The sequence below is a fragment of the Notamacropus eugenii genome, chromosome 1 (genome assembly GCF_028372415.1).
Source record: "Notamacropus eugenii isolate mMacEug1 chromosome 1, mMacEug1.pri_v2, whole genome shotgun sequence".
Classification (NCBI taxonomy): Eukaryota; Metazoa; Chordata; class Mammalia; order Diprotodontia; family Macropodidae; genus Notamacropus; species Notamacropus eugenii.
In genome coordinates this window covers 436,250,700-436,275,845 of record NC_092872.1, presented here as the reverse complement: position 1 = coordinate 436,275,845, position 25,146 = coordinate 436,250,700, and the positions used below count along the sequence as shown (strand labels likewise).

Genomic DNA, 25,146 nt, shown 5'->3' with positions numbered 1-25,146 from the left:
TGGTTTAGTTTTTTGCATATCTACAAAGTTAGGAGATCAGACTAGGTATCTTTAAGATCCTTTCCAGCTTTAACATTCTATCTTCTGTGTTTTAACATTCTGTATTCTATAGCTCCTTCTGGCTATAATCTGTGTTCTGAAGGTCTCTTTTAGCTTTGACATTCTGTTTAACGATCCATATTTCAACGTTCTGTGTGCTAAAGTTCCCTTCCACCTCTGACATTCTACAGTTGATGCTGTTAAGCAGGCCCCTTCCAATCCTGATATGCTGCTCATGGTTCCCCTCCTGCCTTTCTGCTCTTGAGCAGCCAAGCTCAGTTCTTTTTCCTGAGTTCTTTTGCAAGGCTTGAAATTGCTTGGAGCCACCTTTCAAGAGCCTAATCTCTCTGGTAACCAGTTCCAAATTTCTTTTTGCATGTCTGTATACATGGCTGTCTCCCCAGCTGCTGAGATGCCTCCTTCTCAGTCTTGTTTTGTTTATCTTCGTAACTACCCTGCTTTAATCCCACTGAAAGATTGGTTAGTTGGAATCCACTCGGTCTTCCTCTGGAGTCTTTGATCCAGTGCACATAAGCATTTGCTGACAGCCAGACAGAGAAGGTGGAGCCCCCATCCTGGGCCCGCAGGGGCCCAGAGAATAATGAATGAATACTGTGTTTATTTGTATTTCTAATTGGAGAGTATGTTGCCAGATCTGCTGCATGTCACTACAGGGTGTGGGCATGAGGCAGCTCTTCCTTCTCTAACCTGGGTCTAAGAGCCCCAGGCCACTGATGGGAGCTTCACAGACTCTAAAGGATGAGAAGGGGCTCCAAACACCATTTTGGACTGCCTATTCCATGGGTGGGAGGGTTAAAAGGAAGGGTGTCCTTGGCAAGCTTTACCTACAAATGCTTTACCTACAAAACACCCAGGACTTCTGACAAGTTGAGTGAACCTGCCTTACCTAGGATGGCCCAGATGGGTGAAATAGGCTTGTTTCCTGTAGGGAAATGTTTTCTGGAAAGTCCCCACTAGTACAAATGTTTGACAGCTGTTCAGTTAGATGTGACACATCTTTAGGGCTCCTCAAAGTTGTTGTTGATGGTTTTTCCACTTTTCAACATTTGATGACTCCTCCTATACTTGGACTGGGGAACTACAGTCATGTGGGTTGGGAATGGTATGATGAGGGTCAAGAAGGTTCCCTGCCTTTCTCCACAGGTGACAATACGGCCATAGAATCAGATGATTTTTGTGAGAAGGATTCATCAAGGTCATCAAGTCTGTTAGAGAGATTTGGTGACTGATCAGAAGAAATCAACTACCAAAGGAAGGAGAAAAAGAAGAAATTATTATTATGTGCCAGGCACCATGCTAAGCACTTGATATTATTATCACCATTTTACAGTTGAGGAAACTGAGGCAGACAGTGGTTAAGTGACAGGGTACAGGGTTGCTATTAAGTGTGTGAGGCTAGATTTGAACTCAGGTCTTTCTGATTCCAGTCCTGGCACTGTACTCACTGTGCTACCTAGAATGAACCATAGAAATTATCAATTTATAGCTATTTTTGTTTATTTTTTTTAGAGATGAAGCTGAGACTCAGAAAAGGAAAGGCATTTGCACAAAGCCAACTAGTTTAGTATAGTTGACACTAGAACTCAATTCTCCCAAATTCCTTCTGCCAGACTTCTCTACCACTCACTAGTCACTTTCCATTTCAACTCCCTGTCCCTTGGCATTTTTATCTTTAAAATGAAGGGACTGAATTAAGAGGTCATAGCACTCCCTTCCAACTCTAGACCCTCTGTCTTCTTCATTCATTGCAGGATCATTTGAGGCAACCTTGACAAAACAAAGATTTTTCTTGTGATTTACCCAAATTAGTCTTCTTGGGGTACCCTGTAGGAGACATACAACCATCTCACACCTCCATGATGTTATTAAAGCCGTAGACTTCATTCTTTTCTGGATTCTGTCTCCTGGAATTCCTAAATCTCTTCAAAGTAGATTTCAGGTGTTACTTCCTGATTTTATTGGCTTTTTAATTATTACCCCTCACCATGTACATAAAAAAGTAAATGAAAACTATGTTCAAAGCAAAAACAAACAAAAAACCCACCAAATCCACCCCCCCAAACTCTGCCTTTGAGTAGCTTACATTTTACTGGAGGAACAAAATATGTGTCCAGAAAAGTAAATACAAAACATATGTAAAGTAAATACATGTACTTTGCAGAATTCATATTAAATCTTCCCTTTAGAATACAAACTCCTCTAAGACAAGGATTGGTTTGTTTATTTTTATATCCATAATACCTGGTAGATACTCAATTATTGTTGAATGAATGAATGTATGTAGGAGAAACCTAAGATACCCAGAGGGGTCTTGGTGAAAGCTTAGCAGCCTTCTGAATTACATAGGAGAAGCAATATGACATTGGAGGGGGTAGAAAATACTGGATTTGCCATGAAAGGACCAGAGTTCAAATTCTGGCTCTGCCACTTACTAATTTTATGACCCTGGTAAAATCACCTAACTGCTCAAAACCTCAGTTTCCCCACCTGCAAAAAGAGAGGGTTGGGCTTCATGATCTCTAATGTCTCAACTTATGATCTTAGGACAGAAAGAGTTATCTTTTTCTAGTCCTACTAGAAAAGCTAGGCTCCCAAATTGGAGTATCTTAGATGCTTTTTGAAACAGTTGCCTTCCTTAAATCTTCTGGAGATCCATCTGAAAATGCATCAGGTAGTCCACAGTACAAAGAGGCAGTGTGGTATCATGCAGGGATTTGGAGTCAAAAGATCTGACTTCTAGTCTTGGATCTGCTGTTAATTACTTCTGTTACTTTGGACAAGTAATTTCTTGACTCTGAACATCAGTTTCTTCTTTGGAGGGGAAGAGGGAAAGGGATAAGGAGAGAGAAAAATAGAAGGAGAGAGGAGGTTTGATTGAATCCTCTTTCAGGTGTCAGTCCTTTCTAAATCCCAGGATCCTATGACTGCAACCATCCTATAAATTTTTATCATTAGTCCCAAGGAGCAGGAGGTTAGGGTATGACTACTTTGTAATTGCTTGTGGGGAGAAATGGAAAGACATCTTAATAAGCCTATTGGTGCTAGCATCATCTGCTATAGACGAAAGGCATGCATCCTTCTCCTGAGCATGTATTTTAAAAGGGTTTGAAAATAAGGCTCTCTTGAGTCATCTTGAATTAATCAAATATTTATTAAGTTCCTATTATGTTACCAGGATTGAGGGTGATAGAGAAGGTGCAGAATGCAGTTCCCTGACTCAGTAGGGCTAGATAACTTTGGAAGTCTCTTCCAAATGTGTTTTTGGTTTTGTGGGGTTGTTGTGTTTTGGGGGGCTTTTTGGTGATTGGAAGAACCACTAGAGTTCCAAGGAAAGAAAAACTAATGAGATTATTTTATAAGAATTATAGAAACCTCATATGGGGAGTCCTCTAGAGCCACCTAGTCCAACCCCCATGTAAATCATGAATGTCATCCACAACTTTGCTGACAAGCAGTCATCTAGTCTTCTCTAGAAGGCTTCTCAAATTGGAGAGTTCCTGGTACCCTTCAAGGGTGGAGAATCCAGGAAAGGTTTTATGGATGAGATGGAACTTGAGCTTGTTCCATTACTCCAATAATCATTATAACTGCCATTATCATAGTTCACATTAATATATCACTTTAAAGTTTGCAAGGCCTATGTGGGCAGGAGGACAAAGAGCATTTCTGCCTGAGAGCCACATGAATGAAGGTGCCAGTGCAGACATGACAAAGATCTGACATTTTCTTTCACCTCTACAGATTTCACCGGGGCAGCTAGGTGGTGCAGTGGGTAGAGCACCAGTGCAGGAGAAACGAGGACCTGAGTTCAAATCTCACCTCAGACACTTGACACTCACTAGCTGTGTGACCTTGAGCAAGTCACTTAACCCCAATTGCCTCATCCTGGGTCATCTCCAGTCATCCTGATGAATATCTGGTCACTAGATTCAGATGGCTCTGGAGGAGAAGTGAGGTTGGAGACCTGCCCAGCCCTCCCTCACTCAAAACAAAGTCAAGTGCAAGTTACGTCATTATTTCTCTGATGGCATGGTCTTCTTCGGCAGCTAAGGACAAAAACACACTCACAAATCCTACCCAGATCAGCAGTACATGGCATAATACATGTAGAACCAGAAGGAATTTCAGAGGTCACCTGTCCATCTTCTTCATTTAGCAGAAACTGAGGCCCAAAGATGTTAAGTAACTTACCCAATGTTATATGGATAGCAAGTAGGATTTGAACCCAGGTCCTCGGATTCCAGAGCAAGTGCTTTGGATCCCTTGTTGCAGTTTTATCGCTTTCTGTAGATCATAAACAGATGGAGGTAGATTGGCCTCTAACCTATAGAATCTTATACCTAATTAGCCTGAGATTTATGTACTGTGTTGTTTTAATTCTCCCTTCCCTGTTTCTCTATCCTTCCCCTTCAACCCAACCCTTTTTCTTTCTTTCCCCCTCACCAGAAACAACAGAGCTAGGCAACAAGAAGGAACTTAAATCCATGCCATTCATCACCTACCTCTCGGGCCTCCTGACAGCCCAAATGCTCTCAGATGACCAGCTGATCTCAGGGGTAGAGATCCGCTGTGAGGAGAAAGGCCGCTGCCCATCCACCTGCCACCTGTGCCGGCGGCCTGGCAAGGAACAACTGAGCCCCACACCTGTGCTACTGGAGATCAATCGAGTAGTCCCTCTCTACACCCTGATTCAGGATAATGGCACCAAGGAGGTGAGTGCACCCAAGACCTAGAAATTCACAGTCCCCTGTTCCCCACCCCCACTTTTACACAGGCAGATACACACACACACACACACTCACACACACACACAGTACCATTTGGACTGGTTACATGTCTTCCTCTGCATTTTTATTCCTTAGCCCTTGCCCCTGAGACAAAGGTAGCCTCTACTTAAGAACCCACCACAATGTCAATTCTCTCTTGGTGCACCCTTCCCCATAAGAGATGTAATTTGTTTTGTCTTTCTCTCTTTCCCTCCTGATATTATCTCCTTCCCATTCTCACTCCACTCCCTTACTCCTTACTTTCTCTTTCTCTTTTCTCTCTCCATCCCTTACCTCTCCTGTTGTTCAAAACAATGGATTTAGAGTCAAAGGATCAGGTTTAGAATCCCAGTTCTCTTTCCTTCTCTGTACCTCAGTTTCCTTCTCTGTAAAGTAAGGCAATTGAACTAAATCATCTCTAAGGTCCCTACCAGGACTAAGGGCTGTGCTTCAGGACTATTAATAATCTTTGGATCTAAATAGGTTACTGACTTTTTACTTTCATATAAGTCAGACCTGCACAACTTGTAAATTTCTTTAGACCTAAGATAGGTTAAACTAGAGACAGACTGATGATGGTTGGTAGCCATGGGTAACATGACAAACAGAAGCACAAGCAATGGCAACCCTACGCTTTCCCCTGCAGGCTACCTGAAATCCTTTGGGAGAGCGGGTTACATGGGGTGCATGCTGTGCAGGTCTCATACAAGTAGTAGCTATGAGGCTTGGCTGGTCACAGTGTCCCCACACTGTACCTTCTGCACGTCTCTGCTTATTGCAAGGCAGAGTGGTAGTATAATGCAATGATGTCAACCTCGAGTAGAAATAGGAGACACTAAACCATATATAAGGATCCCTGTGGGCTGTATGTTGACTTAAAAACACATATTAATATTATATATATTTCCTTCTATTTTTGTTTATTTTATAAAATATTCTCTCTTCATTTTTATCTGGTTAAGGCCCCATGTGGGAGTATTGCCAGCTTCATCCCAGGTAGCATGTTTGACATCTCATTATAATGTCAAGAACTTTGAATTTAAAGTCAGAAGATGTAGCTTTTAGCTCTGGCTCTGTTATTAACTTTTCTGTGTAGCCTCAGACAAGTCACGTCTCTCTTAATTTCTCCCTCTCCAAAATGAAGGGATCAGACTGGATGTATGCTCTTCCAGCTTTAATATCTAATGACTGTTCATCATTCGATGATTTCCAGTCTTTTCCAGTTCTAACATTTTATGATTCATAGATTCTTCCTGCCCCTCCTGTTTCTGTGTCTCCTACCATCTGTTTTCCTCCTCCTTTCCCCTCCAACCCCCTGACAGACATACCCTTTTCTTTGTTCAGAAGAAAAAGCTCTTGTATCCATGGAAGGTTAGGCCAGATCTTACTCCTAGACTCAGGGGCTATTATTCTAGTTGAAGTCAATGAGACTTTTTCTACATGGTCACACATACTTTTTATGTGTGGAAAGGTCCACATGCTAGAAAGAACATCTCTTGATCTCATCCTGCTAAGTTCTGAGACTAGTGTGACAATCACCTTGGGAATTTAACTGGCCACTGGGTGTCACTGTTACCCTTACAGGTGTTCTTGGGAGTTTCAGTCCCTTGAATAAGGTTAGGCCTTCAAGGGCAGATTTTGGAAACTACCCTGTAGGGTTGCCTACTTCCCCTCCTCTATTCCCCTTCTTTCTTTCCTCTCTTTTCAGTAAATCTTCTAAGAACCTGTATAGATTTATTTCTCAGTTTCTCTAGTTCCTCCCCTTTCCCCCACCCCCACTTTTCCCTGAACCAAAAATGACAGACCTTTTTAGAGTCACTGATTAGTGCTGAGCCTGCAATTGATTAGGCATTTAGAATGAGCCAGCCTGTGGTGGTTGTGGGTGGGACAGGGCCGGCTCCAGGTCTGGAAACAATCCTAGCCAATGGAAATATGACCACCAAGTGTGAGGGGCTAAGCCATAGGGAGACAGCCCTGAGAGCAATCAGAACATTGTGACTCTCACTTTCTCCAACCCCCTCCCCAAAACCTTGCTCTTTCCTTCTATCTTCCTTTTCCTTGTGTGACCTTTGTATTTCTAGACTTCCCTTCTCCTATCCATTTGGATTTGTGTCTTTCCTTAGAAGAAAGAAAAGTAGAAATGTCAAAGACATGGACTGGTAGAGCCAGAAAGAACCTCATCATAGTAATGCAGGATTTGGAGCTAGAAAGACTTCAGAAATGGCCCAGTGGAAAGGATACTAGCTTTGCGAAGTCCTGCCTCTGACTTTTACTCTCTGTGTGGCCTTGAATACCAATCACTTAACTTTCCTAGGCTCTCGTTTCTTCCTCCAAATGAAGGGGACTAAATGAACTCTTGGTGTTCCTTCTAGTTGGAGATCTGTGATACCCATGATCCTTTGGTCTGGTTATCAAACTCTTCATTTTCCATATGAGGACACTGAGGTCTAGAGAGCTTTAGTCACTCGCCTGAGTCTATATCATAAGAAGAGAAGCTAGAGCCCAGGTCTCCTGACACCCATTTCAAATGTTACCAGGATTCATTTTGCTTCTCCAAAGGGCTGGATATTAGAATTGGGCCTAATGGTGCTAAGAGTTAAATATAAGCTGCATGGTTTAAGGACAGTTAGGATGTTTGACTGAACCAAAAAACATATGCCGGTGCTATTTGAAATTTTAACCTTTGCTATTGCCTCAGAATCACAGAATGGAAGGAAGAAAGAGGTCATCAAGTTCAGATCTTCCCACATTCTCCCAGGCCCAGATAGGAGGTCACCCACACCCACACCCACACCCATACCCACACTCACACCCAAGTCTTCTCACTTCAGATCTCTTTTCACTTAATCTTGGGTGCTAAAAGTAGTGGAAAGTCCATAGAACAGATTACAGGGAGTGCCATACTTTGATCTCTTTCACCATTCTACTGAAAGCTGACTAATTTTGCCTTCTGTTTGTTAAAATTGTAACGTATCTAAAGTTTGTCTCCAGAATACTTGTCATTCCCTGCTATATTCCCTTTCTGTCAGTCAACAAGCATTTATTACTGTGTGCTAAGTGCTGGAGATGCAAAGAAAAGCAAAAGAGAGTCCCTGCCTTCCAGAATCTTATAAGCTCATAAGGGAAACAATGTGTAAACTGTGTATAAACAAGATACGTTCAGGATAAATTGGAGAGAATCAACAGAAGAAAGCCACTATCATTAAGGGGCATTGGGAAAGACTTCCTGTGGTAGTTGGGATTTTAGCTGTGACTTGAAGGAAGCCAGAAAAAGCAGGAGACGGAGAGGAAGAGGAGGGAGGAAATTCCAACCATGGGAGACAATAAGTGAAAATACCTGCCCTTTGATGCCTCTTCCCTTTCTAGGTGTTAAGTTCTTTAGCACTGTGACTTTAAATAGGTCACTTTATGAATCTTTTTTTTTTTATTATTATAAAATGAGAACGTTAGGTTTCATTTCTTTGATTCTTTCCATCCCTGGAATTTTATGTTCAAAGGTTCTTTTTAGTATTAATATTCCGTGATTCTAAATTTCTGTGACTCTTGATGCCTATCTGTGTATTTTAATAATATGGACATGACAAACTCATTGATGGTAATTGCCTCTCTCAAGGAGATTTGTATTGTATTTTCAGTGGGGAACCTAGGAGAGGGCAATGATTAACCCAAAACAATGTATTCCTAATGGTAGAATTTCAAACATCAATTTCAGGGAAAGGGGGAAATTTGGAGAGAGGGTCTCATCCCAACAGCCTTAAAGAAGACTATGGTCAGTACTGGAGGTAATAATAATGTAGTGAAATGAATCATGGATTTCCAGTTAGAGGATTTGGGTTCACATTCCAATTTTGTCACTGTGAGACCTTGGACAAGTCACTCAACCTCTTCAGGCCTCAGTTAACTGGTGTGTAAAATTAGGGACATGGTCCTAATTATTGTTACATTAGGTGGCCTCTGAGAATCTTTCCGGATCTAAATCTCTGAGCCTTTGTGTTCTCTGCAGCAAGTCCCTTCCCAATTCTGTACCTCATTTTTTTTTTCATTTCTAACAGGAAGGAATGGGTAGGATAGATGATTTTTAAGATACACTCTAGATTGAAATTCTGCCATCTTCCCAATCCTGGTAGTTCCCTTCTGTTGCTTGAGGTTAAAGATTCTCAATTACACTGCTTTGGGACTCCCTGAAATTGTATTTGCCCTCCCCCCACCGGTTAAGAAAAAATCAAATAAGCAAATAGATGTTCTTTTTTTCCCCTCTTATCCTGATAATGTACATTCAGAATTTCAGAGCTGAAAATGACCTAGTGATCCTCTAAGCTAAACCCCTTATTTTACAGAGGGGGGAAACAAAAGAGAGGCTCTCCCAAAGGTGACGTGACTTACCCACAGTCTCTACAGCTGATGTGTATGGCTGAGGCACTACCCATCTGTGCTTCTAGATCCTTGCCTCCAGCCCCAGACGTGCTCTGGAACCACTGTGATGGGCGTTGGAGATGGGCTGCTTTGCACTAGACAGTCTATCCCAGTGAACACATGGGAAAAGATTATTCCTTTAGCCACAGCTGGAAGAGAGCCCTTAATTATACTTTCTGCTGTGGTTCTGAAGAAAAAAGACAACAGCAAAACAAAAATCTTTATAATGGAGAATTTGATTAATGCATACAACCTCCTCCCTCCACCTGCTAAATGGCCCTCACACACCCTAAAGCTGCAGAGCTTGGCTCAGCAGGAATTTGTACTGTATGTAGGAGAGACTGTATTAAGATAGCCTAGGGGTGGAAGAGAAAGGGAAAGAACACTGTTATTAGGGTTCTTCCCCAAACCCTCTGCCCTATAAGTTTTATTGTTATCAGTGTCCTCCTTCCGTCTCTCCCCCAAAGTTGATTAAAGAACCTTTTGGTACCATAGAAATGGGAAACACCTTTCAGCTTAAAGAAATAGCTCCATCCTCTCTATATGCATTCTCTCCTGACATCACCGCAATTTTACATCATGGCTATAGCCTTCACAAGAGAAAACAGGAATCTTGACTTGAAGGTCTGAAGCTAGACTTCTAACAGCCTGTCTGTATCAGGGAGCACTAACTTTAGAAGACTCACTTTGGAAAAAGTTAGTCATAGACGCTAGGGGAAAAATGAGGGAGATGGAGATAGGGAGGAAACTCCCAATCAATTTTCTCGTACAGTAGAAAGAGTATTAGATTTGAATCTGGGTTTCAAATTCTGTCTTATTCCCTGAGAAACTTTTGGTAAATTGTTTAACTTCTCTTGGACTCATTTTTCTCATTCTTAAAATGAGCAGGTAGGTTTACATAAGCTCCAAGGTCCTTTTCAGCTCTAAATCTATGATTCTATGATTTTGTAATGTTTATGTTTAAAAAAGGGAAATATAAACATTACAAGATCATAGGATCATAGATTTATAGAAATATGGCACAAGATTTGGAAATTTCCATTAAAAGTGGCATCTCTAGATCTACCTTGGAATTTCAAAGCTGGAAGGGACATTAGAGCCTAAAGTATAGACTATTAGATGTGGAAGGGACCTTATAGATCATTTAGCTCAGCCCCCTACGTTCAACAGATGAGACAACTGAGACCAAGAGAGGAGAAGCAATTCATCTGGTGCCGAAGCTGGTTAGTATCAGATTTTGGTCTGTAACTCATGTCTTCAGACTTCTAATCTAACACTATACCTCACTGTACCATGTTGTCTCAAAAGGTTTTTTTTTTAAATTTACTCCTCTGTCTTACCTAATGTAGCCTAGAAGTAGAAAAACCCCTCTTCATATGTATATATGTCTAGGGATATCAATGAGTGGGAAGCATTCTGTTATTTAAACCTATTTATTGAATGCCTACTATGTAAAGAGCATTGTGTCTGTTGCTAAGAGAAATACAAAGTTTAGATATGCCTGTCCCTACAGAGCTTGCAGTTAAGTAAGCATCTACTATTGTCTCTGTCCTTCCAGAACTGCTAATGACATATCACATAGAATGATACAGAAATAGAGAAGAGTTAACATGGAGATCACTGAGGACTGCTGTGGTCAGGAAAGGTGTGATGATCTTTTGAGAAAGGTTGATTTTGAGTAGGGCCCTGAAGGATAGATAGAATTTAGATAGGCCTAGGAAAAAGGGAGAAAACACTTAGGAGTTAGAAATGAGTATACAACAGATGGCAGACAAGGAAGAAATTGGTGTGGCTAAAGTTAAAGGTTCATGTTGGAGAGAGCAGAAAGAGATGAGATTGGAAAACTAATATGGTGCCAGATTGTAAAAGGCCTTAGGGCTCAAAGACTCAGTTTTTGACTAAGATCCTATGATACAGAATACTCAGGCCCAACCCTTCTGCTCAAGACCTCAGACATTTCATAGGACAATCCGACACATCTTCCTTAAAAGATACAATACTGGATATTAGAAATATAATTAGGGTAACCCAATAAAGATGCAGAAAGCACATGGACTACATCATAAGCAATTATAGTTGTAAGGAGATGGTGTTTAGGTAGTGCATTTATTTATAGGGAAGGAAGAGTAATTACTCTACTTAGAGTAAGGCAAGACATGAACCTGTTGACTTTTGGAAGATTTAGCTCTTAACAGAGGAGGAACCAGACCAGGCTTACTAATCGGTTTAGACAACTACAATTCCGAACTCCTGAGCCCAAGTGATCCATCAGCTTCAGCCCCTGCAGTAACAGTTATTAAAGGCATTTGCCTCCATATTCAGCTCCAGATATTTCACGAACTGCATATTTAACCTTTCTTAGGTCATGTTTCCTTTTTAGACTTTGCTTCCTCATCTGTAGGCCTAAAATGTTCCTTTTAGCTCCAGAGTTCTATTAGTGTAAATAAATTTACCCTTCTGGGGGCATTTTTTTTTATTTTAAAAGAAGTACTCATGGAAAGGAACTCAAAATAATGGTGTTCTAATGGTAGAATTTCAGATATTGTGGCTCCCAGGTAAGGAGTTATTTTAGGGCAAGCAGCCTTTTCTGTGTCTATCACGTCATACAGTTTGCTCTGCTTACATGTAAGCCCAATCCTGGTACAAAGGGCTTATGAGTGAGAGAACTTGGGAGTTATCCTTCGTGGAGTTGATTTCAGAGACTAGAAATGTGCCCTTGACTTCCTCTTAATAAACCATCATTTCTCTATCATTTTCAAACTGCTCTAACTGTTCACTTTTGAATGCCCTGGAAACAGCTATGTTTGATCTTACCCATAAGGCCAAGAAGCATGGTGTCACCTAAAGGACACTTAGTTGAAATCAGAAGAGTCATAGCTTTGCATACGTTAGCTGAGTGGCCCAAGCAAATCATATCTTCTCTCCAGGTCTCAATTTTCTTATATTTAAATGGCTTTGAAACTAGATATCTCTAAAGTCCCTTCTAATGTTATATTCTTTGATGCCTCAGTTTGCTTATCTGCAAAGAGGCACACTATCGAGCTCACAGTGTTATTGATAAGAAAGTGCTTTGTAAATCTTAAAGTGCTATATAATTGTTATTAATTATTCTTTAATTTCAATAGTCAGAGCAGACCATCTGTAAGACTGGTGACGCACAAAACTTTCAGAAATGTGGAGGAAGGCTGGGGGGAAATCAGCCTATGACCATGACAAAGTCCAAGGGAAAGAGATAAAGAAGGTGTAGTTTCCAGTGATGTACAGAATGCTTGGCATATGGTAGATACTCAATCTATTTCTAAGTCAAAGGATTTGGAGTTGAAAGGTCACCTAATCCAATATCTACATTTTGAAGATAGGGAAACTGAGAACCAAAGAAGTTTAACAACTTTTCTAGGGCTACACATGTAATAGTTAGCTGAGCAATGATTTGAATACAGGTAATCAGGAGTTTAGAGATCATTTAGTGTAACGGTTTTGCAGAGTAGTAAACAAGCTCTGAGAGATTAAGGGACTTCATATCTTAATATCAGCATCACACAGGTCACAGGATGATAGATTTAGAACTAGAAGGTACCTTAGAAGCTATAGAGTCCAGTCATCCCTTTTTAAAGATGAAGAAACTGAAAACAGAGATATTGAGTGACTTGTCCAAGGTCACATAGCTAGTAAATGTTTGATGTAGGATTTGAACCCATGTGTTCCAGATTCCAAGCCCAGTGTCCTGGCACTACACTGTATTGCCAATCGGTAAACATCAAAATTAGAAATCAACACACAGGTCTTCTGATTCTAAATACAGTGTTCTGTACAGTAAACTATGTTGTCTTCTCCATTTCTGTCTTTTCCATTGGCTCTATTTTGTTCTATTAGAATAAGAGTTCTTAACTTATTTTGTGTCATGTGTCACTTGGCCTGTGAATCTTATGAATCCCTCCTCAGAATAATATTTGTTGCCCATACTAATAATTGGAGGAAATGCTAAATTCTAATCTGAAGTTATGTATTTTCCCATTCAAATTCATGGATGAGCTACAATCTCTCTACAGATCACTTGGGGGTCCAGAGACCCCACAAGTTAGGAAACCCTGCCCTAGAATAAATATTTGTTCTAGACTTAACAAAAAAAGACAGACAAGTAGGACTGAATTTTGTAAGTTCCAGAGAATCAGGTTATAAAAGTTCAGCTTAAGAAAGAACTTTATAATTATTGGGGCTGCCCAACAGCAAAATGAACTACTTCTTGAGAGAGTGAGCTTCCCTTCACCAGAGGTATTCAAGTTTGGGCTGGTTGGTCACCTGTCAGGGATGCCATTGAGAGGGATTCCTGAACTAGATCAGATGATGGGCTGTGTGCCATCCTAGGTCTTTTTCACCTGTGAGATGCCCTGATTCCGAAGATCGTGCCTCCCTTTAGGACTTGCACAGGCACAGCCTTTCCTCAGTTTCCTTGTGTACTTGGAGAGCCTCTCCCCACTCAGACACTTGATAAATGACAGTTTGGGCATCTGGAGAAACACTTACATAGGTAGGAGGTGGGGGGCTAGAGGGGGTGTCCCGTCATGTCCCCTGTGGGAAGATTTGACTCAAAGATCTGTTGTTTGTGTTTAACAAGACAAATGGACACCCAGTTCGATGTTTAGGAGACCTCTGGGAAGTTATTTCATTTTAAACTTGAGTAACTCTAATTCCTTCATTAATCTTTCTTGGCGCCTGCCCCTGCCACAGAGCTTGTCTTTTCTAAACTATAGAATTTTTATCCCAGCCCCCACAGAGCACAGCATTAACACATGGGCAGCGATTCAGGACAATGAAGGGCAGCTTGCATTGACTTTCTTTAGTGCTTTTTAGTTTTCGTGTTCTTGTTGGTGGTTTCCCTCCCATCCTTATGGCACTCCTATTTGACTTATGGACAAGAATCCTGGCCTCAAGTGTTTCAGTTGAGCAAATCAAGGCTCATGGAAATTTCTTGCCCTAAGTCACACTGGTAACTAGAATCCAGACCCCCTGGTTCCTGGTCCATTTTTCTGGGGACTCTGTACTAGAAATCAGAAAGAACTGGATTTAAATTCTGATGCCAAGATTTTCTAAATTTGTGATCATGGACATGTCACTGAGTCTCAGTTTCTTCTGTAAAATGGGCACAGTGATACTTTGACTATGTAGCTTACAAAGTTGTTAGGAAAAAACCCTTGTTTAAATACTAAAGCACTCTATAAAGGAGAACTGTAACTGCTATGTCCTTAAAGATGTAGGCATATGCACAGTGCTTTTCTAACTTTCCTGTTAAAGATCTTTAATTAAGTTAATTTAATTAAAGCTCTGTTAACTCAGGAACTTATTTAAGCTCTACTAGAACTTGTTCATAATTACAATCTGTACTGATTTAGGTTGTACATAGGAGGCAGAGCTAGAAGGGATGGTAAGGACCACGTAGCCTGACCCAGGGCTATGGCAGAGGCAAGATTTAGACCTAAATAAGATGATTTCAAAGTTTTCCAACACTCCGTACTCATATGCAAATTTGTCCACTTCTGTTGCTCCCAAGCTGCTGCTGCTTTGAAGCATAAAGGGTCCCTCTGAGTTCTAGTGTCTAGGCTTTGATAAACAAACACATGTTCACCCTTCCCAGCATATCACAGTCTCCCAGATTTAAGAACCTACTACCTATGAATCTGGCATATGACCAAAATCATCACAGAGTTTAGATAAGCTCCCAAAAAAGGTTTTGGCTAGATCAGTTTTCTTCAATATACCCTTAGCTGTCATTATGTCTTGAATTTAACTGGATAAATATTCTAGTTGACTGAAGTTATAAAATATGGTTTACCTGAACACCCCAAGAGATGGCCCTGGTCCCTGTTTCCTCCTGGAGATGATCCCATACCCATCAATCTGAAGTTTAGCCTGAAGAGATCATTTGGTCTCTCATCAATCAAATAATCAATGCACAGTCGTCTTGGGGGTATCCACTATGTGTCAGGAACTTTACTAGTTCCTGGTAATACAAAGACAAAATTGAACTATCCCTGCCCTTAGGTGCTTACAATTTATTGGTGAAGATTATGTGCACACAAATAAGTACATTAAAAATCTATATAAAATAATGCAGGGGTAATTTGAGTAAGAGGGGCACAAGTGGGCAGATCAGGAAAGGCTTCGTGGAGAAGGTGATGTTTGAATTGAATCTTGAAGGAAATGAATGGCCTATAAGAGGCTCAGGTGAGCACAAAGTGCATTTCAGGCACTGAGGACAGCCATTCACAAAGGCTTATGTGTGAGGAACGTAAGGTCAGCTTGGCCAGAGAGTAGAATGCTGAAATAACAGTATTATATAATAAAACTGCAAATGTGAAAAGTTTTAAATGCCAGAGAAGCTTCTGTTTTATCCTGGAGACCATAGGGAGTCATTGGAGTTTTTAGAGTAATAGGTTGTTAGACCCACTTGCACTTTAGGAAAATTACTTTGGCAGTTAAATGAAAGATAGATTAGGATAGGGAAAGACATGAGTCTGAGAGACTAATTAGGCCTGAGTTAAGGTATGAGCTGTGTGAATAGGCAGAAAGGATCAGATGCAAGAAATGTTGTGGAGGTAAAAATGTCAAGATTTGGAAACAATGAATATGTGGGATGAGGGAGAATGGGAAATCAAAGATAATGCCAAGCATGTAAACTAGGAAGAATGAAACAGTGGTGGTACCCTACACAGAAAGTAGGGAAGGTGGGGAAGGTTTGGGGGAAGAAAATGAATTTTGTTCTGATATGTTGAGTTTGAGTTTGTTAGTAGAATACTCAGTTTGAAATAGCTAACTGCAGTTAGTGATGCAGGACTGGATCTCAGGAGAGATGTGAAGGCTGGATACATTCAGTCTAACTGTCACCCTATAATGGAGATGATGCTTGAACTCATGGTAGTTAATAGTGTAACCAAGAGAAAGTGCAAAAAGGAAAAAGGGCACATAACAAAACCTTTGAGCATACCCACAGTTAGGAGCTGGGCTATGGATGACAAATCAGAAAAGAAGACCAAGAAAGAATAAGCAGACAGGTCTTGCCTTCAGATGAGACAGTAGCAGGAAGAGGTGATCAAGTGCTTCAGAGATATAAAGGGATGAGTTTTGAGAAACAGAGTTGAGATAAGTGGTATTGAGCTTATCTAATTTGATATTTAAGAGATCACTCATAACTTTTGAGAGAGCTGTTTCAGTGGAGTGCTGAAGTTAGAAGCCAGATTGCAGAAGAGGAAGTGGAGGTGATGAGAGTAAACTTTAATTCTAAAAAAGTTTGGTTCTGAGAGGGAGGAGAGATAATGGATCATTTCTTAATGGGATAGTAGGGTCTAGTGAGGGGTTCTTAAGAAGGGAAGAGACAAGTTCATTTATAGGTGGGGGAAAGGATCTTTCAGATAGGGAGAGAATGAATATTAGAGGAGATGATAGCAGGGGCAATCTTCTGGAGAAGATACAAGGAAATGGGATCAAGGGTATAAGTAATGGGGTTGACCTTGATAAAGAGAAGGGCAACTTCTGTATTAGAGACCGGAGAAGGTCAAGGAAGTAAGAAGAGGGAACAGAAGGTGAATGGCCCTGATGTTTTTAGTCAAATATAAGGTGAAGTCCTTAACTATGGAGGTGGAGGAGATGAGGGATGGAAAGGAAGTGGAAAGAATGTTTGGAAAAGGCACTATGGGGAGGGGAATAGAGGAACAGTTTGTGAAGAACAGAAGGATTACCTTACTGTATAGAGGTCCTAACTCAGATTAGATAATAAATTTGGAGTATAATCAGGTTGATTGTATAAATTCTTCCATCTTCACTCAGTAGCACATGATGAGTATGGGAGGACACAGATGGTAGAATTAATCCAGCGATTGGGTTAGACAGGACATAAATGGCAATAAGGAAACCAAGGTACTTGAGAGTAGAGAACAGTATGAAGTTGAAGCAGCTAACTGCAGGATGATATTTGGGAAGAGAAGAAGGTGATATAAAAAGAGGGATGGGTGTCTGAGACAATGTTAAGGGACATAGGCTACTGTGAGTATGAAAAAATAGGCTCAGGACAGGTAAAATGTAGGGAGAAGGAGAAGGGCTGTATAATTAGATCAGGGAATTTCACAGTTTTTGAACAAGTACCTGGAATACTTGTGGGAGACAGTGAGATCAAAAGTGTGACCATTCCTGTGTTTGGCAGAAGAGCAGACCATGGGATTGGAGAAGATTAAAGAATTGGATGGTGAGGATTCTTGTGGGAATAACAGCTCACAGGTTGCTCCAAAGGAAGCCCCTTTATCCTGAGGTTCCTTTCAGTTGCCTGTCTCCTCCCTTCTCACAGAGCCAGAAAGGTAAGAGCAGGAGGGAGGGGCCTTCATCCTTAGGCCTCTCACTCTCAATTCTGAAGAAACCAAACTCTTTCATCTGAAGAGTAAATCTCATAGGAGTGAATTCTGTCTCTCAGCACCACAGTTTTCTGTGAGGATACTTCCAACAAGGGTTATGTGGGATACATCAGAACAGAATAAGCTAGTTTGTCAAATGAAGCAGTTAGATTAGAACCAGGAGTGGGGAACCTGCGGCCTTGAGGCCACATGTGGCCTTCTGGGTCCTCTTAATAAAAGGATTTGTTCTGTGAAGTTTGGATTCAGTCGAAGGGCCACACTTGAGGACCTAGAGGGCCATATGTGCCCTTGAGGTCATAAGTTTCCCACCTTTGGACTAGATGATCTCTGAGGTCTCATCTATTTCTGATATTCTGTGATTCTGTGAGCTGAAAGGATCAACTCTTTCCAATCTGAGCTCTGTCTCTTGACAGCTGCTCCTTGAAGAGGCAGCCTGGTGTAGTGGAGAAAGTGGTGGACCTGGAGTCAGAGGATGTGGGTTCAAACCTTCATTCTGCTTTGTATTTCCTGTATGGCCTTAAGCAAATCAATGAACTATGCTGGACCTCAGTTTCCTTGCCTGTGAAACTAGGGAGAGGAGAGGGTGGATTAATGACCTCTAACAGCTTTTCTAATTCTGAGTCTATGGTCTTTTCCCCTGTAAGCAAAAGCCTTTGAGTCATTCAGTCACTGTTGACAAGATATGACAAGTCCTAAAGGGAGTTCAGAGAAGATACAACTCTACCGTTCTTTTCTCCTCAAAGGAGAAAAAAAATGTTCCAGATTTGCCCAGCTACTCACCATATGAGATTAAAAGCAACATGAGTCTCTGTTTGGTCACACAGCTGGTCATTTCATTCAGTCACATTCTCTGGGTAACAGACTAACATCATTTCAGTCTACCCTGCCATAAGTTACTTCATGGAATGAAATGTGTTTTTGCCTTGCGCATTTTCCTTCTTTTTTTAACATGTCCTCAAGTTTTTCAGTCTTGTTTATATGTGGTCAGAAAGATTACTGTACATGGAGATAGGAGATATGGGTTGGGGCTCTAACATTTACTAGTTTTTTGACCTTGAGCAAACTGCTTAATGTTTCTGAGGCCCACTTGAGGATGGCAAAGGTCTTTTCCTTTCAACAACTTTATCTCTGCTAGTATGGACACGACGATAATATCTGTACTACCCACCTGATAGGGCTGTTATTAGGAAAGTTTTTTGCTAATCTTAAAGTGCTATAGAAATGTGATCTATTCTTATTACCCCCCCCCCCTTCACTCAGAGCCCATACTCAGTGGAAAAAAGAAATCTTAGAGCACATTGGACTTGGAAAGCATTTTATACTATGAAAAAGTGCTTTCATGTGTACTATAATGTCTTACAAAGGTGTTGTAAGAAACTGTGATACCTGGATGCTTTGAGGAACTTGTGAAATCACTGATGCAATTGTTGTCTTCACCAGTGAAAATTTCTACCTGTCTACACCTTGTCCCCCTTGTGGGATTCTTGTCCATATACTTCCTTAAGTCCATCACTGAATGTCTATCCAATGCAGGGCCTCTCCCTCCTTTCTCTTTCCCTTTCCATCTTGTTCTTGGGATATCCTAGCTTGGGATCATTGAAAACTCTTCCCAGTTTCTCAAATGCAATCTAGACTCCTCTCCTCCTAGAGGGAGCTCGTATCAAAGTGTTTAGAGTGCTGGGCCTAAAGTAAGGAAGACTGCAGCTCAAATGTGGCCTGACAGTTATTAGCTGTGTAATGCTGGGCAAACCACTTCTGTCTGCCTTGTTTCTCTCGACTGCAAAATAGGAATCGTAGTAGCTCGTCTCTCCCAAGATTGTTGTGAGGATCAAATGAGATGATATTTGCAAAGCTCCTAGCAGAGTGTTTGGTGCATAGGAGGTAATTAATAAATGCTTTTCCTTTCACCCTCTTCTTCCTCCTATTCAATTCTGGGCCAAACTCATTGTCTCTCTACACTGCTCTGTCCAAAACATATGTATAAACAACTTAACTTGGTATCATCTCCATTTTACAAAGAAGGGAAACCTAGATACAGAGGGATTTATATGACTTATCTAAGGTTACACATTTACTTAACAACAATGCTAAGAATATAACAAAGGTAATTTATCTCCTAGCCCTTTGTTCTTTCCAGTAAGTCACCTCAGGAACATCATTATTCTGAAAATAGTAGGCACTCAATAAGTTCTTGCTGAGTGATTGGATGTTTTAAAAATTCCAGGTTTTTCATACTGTAAATCCCAAAGAAATTCAGAATATAGCCTTGGTCTCCATAAAACTGAGGTTTTTTGTTTTTGTTTGGGGGGGGCGGGGATGACTTCTTCCAATTGTGAGCCAAGTGAGGTCTGGTCTTTTCCTGGATGTGGTCTACAGATGAACATTTCTTGAATACTGTTAGGGAATATATGCTTGCCAAGTATCACTTTGCTTCTTAAATTGAGGGAAAAAAGGCATCTTGGAAGCCCTCAGAATAGTGTATACAGGAAGTAGCAGAGAAACGTCAGAAGTTAGAAAGTCCTTGAATATCTTCCCTCCATTGCAGAATGATTCCATTATTGTTTGCATTGTAGAGACACATCCTAAGTTGTATATGCCCCATTTTCATGGAACTTGACAATATTAATAGTTAAAAGAAAGATGTAAATAAGTTCATGAGTGATAGATCCAATGATAGATTGCAAGGGAGAAGTTCATGGGATCATAGATTTGGAGCTGGAAGGAACTTTAAACATCATCAAAGTCAGCCTTTTCATTTTACAGTTGAGGAAATTGAACCTCAGAGAAGTTAAGTGACTTACCACAGTTATACAGCCTGAAATTTGAACTCATATCTTCCAGACTCCAATTCCACAGTTCTTTTCATGACACCAAGTTGTCCAAAGGGCATTCTAATCATTTGGAATTAGATCATGGAAGATGCCTACCATATCTTCCTACAGAGGACCCTGTGAAACTAGATAGAATGTGGCTCTGAACCATGCATCCTTTTCCATTTTTTACTAGTATGAGTACTTCCTCATTCTTTCAATTATCATCTTCTTAATCTAGAAATTAAATCCTAAATACCTGTTACAAACAGGAGCAAAGATTATCATGAACAAGATCTCATAGGATCAATGGATCAAATCTTTTCTCCTCATTTTACAGATAAAGTAACTGAGGCCTCTAGAGGTAAAGTAACTTGTACAAGGTCACATAGGCAGTAAGTGATAGAACTGGGATACAAACCCAGGTCCTCTGACTTAAAATCCTGAACCTCTTCCACTGTGACATTCTGCCTTCCTAGGGAAGCACAATGGGGAGATATTCTGAAACACAGTGTGGATCAGTGGAAAGAATACTGAATTGGAATTTAGCAGATGTGGACTCAGACCCTACCTTGACCATGTCTTAATGAGGGACCCTAGAGAAATCACTTCAGTGTTCTAGTCTTAGATTCTTCAACTATAAAAGGTGTGTTTTCAGTATTATTGAAGGAAGTGTTGGGGAGAGGGGCAGGGAGATTGTGCTGTTCTGTATGGTGAGGAAAGTATGATGATGAAATTGCAAAAGCATGGGATAGAAATCAGGCTACTTGGTCCCCCAGAGCAGTCATTCATGCCTATACCCTGTATCTATATTGAGATAGATACATAGACATACATATATGTATGTCATTCATATATGTAATATATATTCATATATATGGATGTGCAAATACATATGTGCAAAAATTTATATGGCTTTAAACATGTCATTTTAACTCTGTAAGCCTCAGTTTCTTCTTTTGTCAAATGAATGAGGTAGAATAGATGACCTCTGACCTTGAAATTAGTTCCTTTTCAGAGAGTCTATAGATAGGAGGTTGTTTCTAACAGTAGCACTTTTATGTGCTGGGGCTTATTGATTTAATGTCCTTTGTTTCATGGCCCCTTTTCCCTTCCAATATTCTGGTTCTGGGAAGAAGCAATGGATAGAAGCACTGAGGCAAAAGATTTTGACTGCTTTCTCTCTACTAAATAATGCCATGAATCAAACAGAAAGTATTTCCTGAACCCTGGGCATGGGCCCTTAGAGGACACATCGAGAATCTGGAGTTTGTGAGTGCCATACTTTTAACCAATCTGAATTCCATTTTATTAGGAAACAAAGAAGCAAAGAGCATATTCTCTCCTGTTAGTTATATTTGGGTCAAAGCTCACCATCTTGGGGCACAGATTCTAATTTTGTGCTGAGGAGACTAGGGAAAGTCTGTTTGTGTCCAGGAAATTGGCATCCGCAGTACTTTGTTTTTTATCTCATACCTCACAGGATGTGAGCTCTTTTACCAGAGACTGGGATATTGGCCCTTGCAGATTGTATGAAGAGGGAATGATAGGCCAATGGGAAAATGGGAATGGACAATTTTCACATAATAAAGTAAAAACTTGAAGACAGAGTTGGTTGCTAAAGATTGTTGTTTTTTGTTTGCTTTTCTGTAGAGAGTATTGAGAGGTTGTGGGCCCTGGTAGAGATTTTATGGCCGTGTGTGTGTGTATGTGTGTGTGTGTGTGTGTGTATGTGTGTGTAATAATTGTTCAGAGGCAGTATAGTGAAAAGAAAAGAGTGTGTTTAAGTCCTAGCTCTGCCACTGACAGGTTATGTGACCATGGGTAGGTCAAATCACTTCTTTTTTTCAGTTTTTTCAAGTGTAAACTTACACGATTTCCAAAGTCCCTAGCAATTTCAAATTTTGTAGAACTTTAGGATTTACAGAGACCAGAGTGCAAAACTGTAGTCTAATTTCATTTTTAGATGAAGAAACTAAGTTTCATAGCAGGGAAGTGATGTGTCCAAGGTTCTATTGGTAAGGAATAGACAGACTTGAGATTTAAACCCAAGTTCTTCAGCTCCCGATCCTGGTTTCTTTCCATTATTGCATACTGCATCTCCACTGTAATTGAATAATAGTGCCTTGATAAACATTAACAACTCATGTATTGCTTCATCACCTTAAGTTAGTTAGTTATGACTCATACATTTAATTAATGATTTAATTAATTTAATTAACATGAGCAGTTTTCCCTTTCTTCTGCGCTAAAGGATATGCTCATATTCTAGAAGCCCAGCTTCCCAGGACAGGAATGTAGATACAATTTGATACTTGCCACGCTGCTCGTTTTCCTCCAGCTGGTGTCCTGAGTCATAGACAGGGATGAACCCAGCGCAAGTCGGAATTGGGTTCTTTCCAGTACCCTGACCTTTTCTCCCTTTCCCCCCACCCATTCTCCTAACTGTTGAAGGCCTACCATACGATGATCAACAGGAGAAACTGCTCCTCAGGGATGCCTCCTGAAGAGAGGAGGGCGTGCTGGAAAGATGAGGTCACCTGCAGTTGCAGTAGGGAAATTTCATCCTTTCTCTACTAAGGAAGTCACTATTAACCTGAGCCAGCATTTCAAGACATGAACTCCATGCTCTTGGAAGAGTTCTCTGGTCCTGAAGCTTTCCCACCCACCTCCCCTCTCCAGATGTTCTAACCCCGCTGGGAAAGGAACTATTGTCTTTCAAAGCCCTTCCGAACATGTAAGAGGTGTAGCGTTCATTGGGTGGAGCTGGGCTACAGGCTGGAACCCTTCTTTAGAGGGAAGAACGTGTGTTCCATGTAGGTTTCCCACATTCAAGACTGAGGCAGTACCTCCCTCGAGATGAGGATTTTGAAGATGGGTGGTTCTCAGGAGGAGTCAGACAGTTACAAGTCTTAGGAGCCCCTTGCAGTTCAAGGTCACAGGGCAAGATATGTTGGATGATGATTAATGATTGGGTGGATGGGGCTATTGACCTGTATACTTCTTCCTTGAGATGTAACTAATGTTTATGGTCATTCATAATAACCACAATATTCATCACCTTTATCCATACATCATCTACTTATGCTGGAGGAAGCATGTGATCTCTGTGTAAATTTAAATAAACCCTACTTTATTCCTGAGCAAACCATGACTCTATGAGGAGACACCGCCCTAGGAGGCTTCTGAATGCTAACAAAGGAAAAGGAAAAAAAAAGTGAAACACCACCAACTTTACCAGCTGTTTTAAGAGGAAAATGTTTGTGGGAGTAAAGATGGAGAAGCTGGGATGAGGATGAATATAGCATTTTGATCACTAACGGGAATAGATGGTGTGAAGAAGTGTGCCAATTAAGGATGCAGGAAAGAGTCCAGGATGCTTGCTGTATTGGGGTCTTCCCCCAGGATGCCCTAACTTGGGAAACTCTTTCTGTGTTATTTCAGAATAGGGCAAATTTAATGAAGCCCTTAGGCATTCCCCTTTGCCAAAGGCAGCTTCCTGAGTATCAGCACTTGATCTTGACACAATGCCATGAAAGAATGAGAAGCAGATGAACTCTGTATCATTCTTAAATTTTGAACTCTAGCCTAGATGTAATCGGTTCTGATGTCCAAACTCAAGGTTCTGTCTGTCATCCAGGTATAATTTACTAATCTCTGGAGTACTTCAGTAAGCTAGTGGATGGGCTTTTGAGGGTTTGTTTGTTTGCTTATTTTGTTTGATTTTTAAGGCAGGTAAATGTGTCCCTTTTTCTCACTAAGTACAGACAGAATCTTCAAATAGTATAAGACAGATGAAGAAAACTATGGCTAATAATATGTTACAACTGAAATGCTGTTTTCATATATGGTACCTTATTTGATTCTTTTAACTGCCCCAAGATGTAGGTATGGCAGATATTGCTAGATCTACTTTATAACTGAGGAGATTCAGGGCTCGCCTTTGATCACACAGTCAGAATGGGCATAAGAACCAAGTCTTTGGGGCCAAGCACGAGGTTTTTCTGAAGAAGCAAATAGTTTTAAACTATTCTAGAAAGAGATCTGGACCTAGAGGCCTAGAAGTACCTAAATTGGACCTGTGTCTACATAGGTGTCATACTTCTACAAAATGCTTCATTTCTTTTGAGAGTAACTCTTGAGGTCACAGGGATGCAGAAGCAAAAAAAATAAATTGTCTCTGTTCTCAAGAAGGTTACACTGGATTGGGGAGAAAATAGGCACATACATAAGTACAGACAAAGCAAATACAAGGCAGAGGTGAGGCACAAGGGGAAGACACTACCAGATAAAAGGATGAGAAAAAATTTCATGTACAATGTGATAAGCTCCCTCCTGGTCGTCTGTTTGTAACCTCAAAGAGTTTTAGCTCTTGTCTTCTCCTTCCCTTCTTCCCATACACAATGAGTTGTTAGGTCATTACCTCTACAACACCTCAGATATCTATTCTCTTCTCTCCATACCCATAAGCGCCACCTTAGTTCAGGCCCTTCATCATCAGGCCTGGGTGATTGCATTAGCCTTCTAATTAGCCTCTCTACTTCAAATCTCCCCCCTTCTTTAATGTCTTCTCTTCACAGATGACAAAATAATCTGGCTAGAATACAGGGCTCACCATATCACCATATCACTACTGTGCCCAAGAAGTTTCCTTGATACCATAATATCTCTGGTATAAAATAAAAGTCCCTAGTTTGG

At 40.7% G+C, this 25,146-nt stretch overlaps 1 protein-coding gene and 1 long non-coding RNA gene across 2 annotated transcripts in view; one reads left to right on the top strand and one right to left on the bottom strand.

Moving 5' to 3' along the window:
* The window catches only part of ASTN2 (astrotactin 2), a 1,124,306-nt gene that overhangs the window by 791,270 nt on the left and 307,890 nt on the right, over positions 1 to 25,146 (top strand). The window contains exon 17 of the mRNA XM_072631748.1: positions 4,507 to 4,772. Within this exon, the coding sequence (XP_072487849.1) occupies positions 4,507 to 4,772 (266 nt within the window). The remainder of the gene's footprint in view (positions 1 to 4,506; positions 4,773 to 25,146) is intronic.
* Positions 2,763 to 25,146, bottom strand: part of LOC140519064 (uncharacterized) — a 71,796-nt gene continuing 49,412 nt past the window's right edge. Inside the window, exons 2-3 of the long non-coding RNA XR_011972088.1 lie at positions 9,210 to 9,426; positions 2,763 to 4,344 (exon numbers count right to left, since the gene is read on the bottom strand). This is a non-coding gene — a long non-coding RNA (uncharacterized lncRNA). The remainder of the gene's footprint in view (positions 4,345 to 9,209; positions 9,427 to 25,146) is intronic.